Here is a 3,405-nt window from a genome sequence, read left to right on the forward strand (position 1 = left end):
TGCTTTGGCCCATAAGAATGCATGCATTATTATTACCTACGTACAGGCTACCATAACTATGCAGGCGCTTCACTCTGAAAGTAAGCAATAGCCTTCGTCAGCTTTCAGGAATGGTGTATGCTGCCACGCTACATTGCATACCTTGTTTGGTACATATTTATGTTATTTTTATGAATGAAACCGGGCTCTGCTCAGGCCTGTTAAGTAAAGGCTGTTATAGATTGCGTTTATAGAGCGCTGTTTCATAGCTTGTTGTCAGGTAGCTCGTGCCGTTCATCGCGTTGTAAATTTCGCACAGCCCATTTGCAACAGCTACATACGTCATTTATGAACCAAGTACTCAAATGCATGGCTCTTCTGACTGGTTACTTGCTAGTACCAAACAGTGCCGTTGTGCAGCTGCGTTGGGCGTAGAACTGGGTTAGCTCCAGTGAAGAGGCTGTTTTGCATATGTTTGCAGTAAAATAACATAAACAGGAATGTTTGCAGCGAGCAAAACAGCACTGTGAAGCACGGAGCGTGCCTAGTGGAGCGTTCGGATTACGTTTTTTTTGTGTGTGTTTGAAGTTCTGTACGTCCAGCTGTCTGTCGCCGTAAAATCCGTTGAGTTGCTCGCAAATAAAGCCGATAAAACGCTCTACACAGGTCGTCAGGTGGCTTAGTGTGTCTAATAACATCGAAAACGCATTAAAACTGACACCCAATGAAATTAATTGCTCTCACACAGTACCGCATTTAATACTTCTTTTTCGTTTCCTCATTCTCATGTTCGCTTCTGCGTATTTTATTGTTTTCGTCGCAACAGGAGGACGGAAGCTACTTCGGGCTGGCTGATCGCATCCAGAGCTTCTACCTGCATAACAACTTCCCACGCTCGTGCCGGCCATGACAATGGAGCCAATCACCATGACCAGCCAGTTAGTCACAACCACTTACAGCATGACCAAGGACGTGCCCGTGTTCAGCATCGCGTCTCCGGGTCAGCCTGCCTTTTACCCCGCCAACCACCACCATTCCAGAAATCCCCACCAGGCGGTCTCTGATCAGAACCAGCCAGCTGGAATCGACGAAGATAGTGATCTGCTATTGTTCGCCGACGCTAACAGATTCTTCGATGACGAGACCAAGAGGCTATTGGCGCTCCGCGGCAGGCTTCGAGGATTCGACAACGACGAAACTCTTCTTTACTCTGACAACACTCTGGGTTCGGCGACAGGCGACGGAAAATCCGCGGTGGGGAGGCTGGGTCTGAAGAGAAAGCAAAGCGTTGGCAGTGCCGAGGTCGCATCGCCGGCGTCATCGCCACCTCCCACCACTGGTCAAGCACCGGTGGTCGTCAAGAAGCGAAGGCTGGCCGCGAACGCCCGCGAGAGACGACGGATGCACGGACTCAACGTGGCCTTCGATCGCCTCCGGCAGGTGGTGCCCTCGATAGGCGATGACCGCAAGTTGTCCAAGTTCGAAACGCTTCAAATGGCGCAAAGCTACATCACGGCGCTCACCGAACTCCTGGTCAGAGATTGCTGAACACGGGCCACATGACAGGACTGGACGACACTCGGATCGAGAACTGGTCGTGCTGCAGTTACAAGACTTTGTCTTGCAAGGCTAATCTTTAACCCATTAACGCGTGTGTCTGAATGTTACCTCATTTTGATTTTCATTTTCACAAGACGCCTGAGATGCATGAAATGTTTTGCCAAACTTAGCTTCCCTAGACCATTCGTGGTTGTCTTAAGGAAAACTCAGCAGACGGGGGAAACAGCCATCAAAGGTGCCAACCGAGCGTCGCATATGAATGGGGGTCTCTGCAAGAGCTGCATTTCTCAACTTGAAACAGTGTGGAAGGAGCAGCTGTCATATAAGGCGACCAGTCCCCGCAAAAGCGTCCTGAGAGTACAATAGACCTTTCCCTGGTGTAAACAGCGTGACGTCAAAGGGGTGTGGCCTGGTGGGCAAAATAGTCCACTTTCGCTTCTGAACCGGCCATGCATGTGCCAAGCGTTCCCTCAAAGCCTTTCTTCTCCCGATTATAGACAGCTTCGTACGCCTTGCAGCCCTTCTCTCGATTAGAGCCGCCTGGTACTTGTCGCAGCTGCTGGAACGCACTGCCAGAAGTCGCATGTTTTGCCCACCAGATCAGAAACACACGCGCTGATGACGTAGGCCGGGAGAGGCCTATTGGACATCTTGTAGTATGGGCGACCAAAGGCATCAGAATATGGGCCTCTGTTACTTCATAGACAATAGTAGAGAGGTCAGATGGCCCTTGAGAATCGCAAAGTGGACAAGGGAAGGAAACCCTCATGGTGCCTGACAACGTTTCGATAAGAGGACTTGTCTTCGTGTGGTTCGTCTTGTTCGTCTGGTCTGGAACAATGGTTAACTTTAGCATTATGTCTAGCATTGGGTGCACATGTGGTTTTCTCTGTGTATCAAGTAGCCCATGCACATGATCAAGTTGCGCATAACTCTCCCATCATGCTTTCGTCGCTAAAACAAAACAAGAAAACTTTGTTACGCTTTTCCAGCAGTTCCCTAAGTTTTTGTACGTTTTTTTTGCTTCAAGATGTCATGCTAAACAGTTTATTTGTAAAGAAAGAGCTCCCGCTTGCAGTCATTGTACCTTATTGAGGAGTTACAAAGAATTCTATTCCATTTATTCGTAATGTCCGTTCAGTGGGCCCCCCTCAGTATTAACAAAGAATACCATTCCATTTATTTACGGTATCAAAACATGCGCAGTATTCCAGTACAAGTCATTTGTAGATGTTTCTGAAATTAAAACTGAGAATCACACGGTGTTTAAACTCATTCCAACCGCGTAAAAACAGCTCTAGTACTTATATGGGCCAATCCACGCCTTCTGCATGTTGCTCCCCAAAAAGCTAGCGCCACTCCGATGAATTAGGAGTTTGTAAAAAGAAATAAGTGGGGCAGTTTTTTTTTTCTGTAATGAATCATCAGACGAGCTCTCACAGAGTTACGCAGGCGCCATCACTATGCAGCTGCTGACGGCGGCAGTGGGCGCGATGCCTGAACCGTTCTGTACGATCGCTGCGAAGGGAGCGACGCTCAAATTACAGTGTATCATGCGTACCATCTTATCTGCAAATAGCGAGCTTTTTTTCAAATTTATATCACAAAGCTATTGTCTACAAAGAGGGAAAATGTAAATATAGGATACTTTTTCCACGCAGATTCTTGTTAAATGCATATTACGGATGTATATTCAGCACTGCTTAACTCACCTGCCACATGTGCTCCATTACATAGTCCAGAGGTTATTATAGCCTAAACCTTGCTGCTAGATTTAGAGCGCTAACAAGATTTAAAAGTAGCTCAAAGCCTTTGGACGCTACAAACGGTGCGCCGTAATAACTGTGGTACCTCTCCGAGCTGAAC

The 3,405-nt window shown here is 47.6% G+C and overlaps 1 protein-coding gene across 1 annotated transcript; it reads left to right on the forward strand.

The window, feature by feature from the left end:
• Window positions 1-820: 820 nt before the first annotated feature.
• Window positions 821-2,141, forward strand: LOC144098342 (uncharacterized). The gene has a single exon (XM_077630911.1). The coding sequence runs from the start codon at window positions 886-888 to the stop codon at window positions 1,525-1,527; it is 642 nt and encodes a 213-aa protein (XP_077487037.1). The 5' UTR covers window positions 821-885; the 3' UTR covers window positions 1,528-2,141.
• The last annotated feature ends 1,264 nt before the right edge of the window (window positions 2,142-3,405 follow it).

The sequence above is a fragment of the Amblyomma americanum genome, chromosome 1 (genome assembly GCF_052857255.1).
Source record: "Amblyomma americanum isolate KBUSLIRL-KWMA chromosome 1, ASM5285725v1, whole genome shotgun sequence".
NCBI classification, from domain to species: domain Eukaryota; kingdom Metazoa; phylum Arthropoda; class Arachnida; order Ixodida; family Ixodidae; genus Amblyomma; species Amblyomma americanum.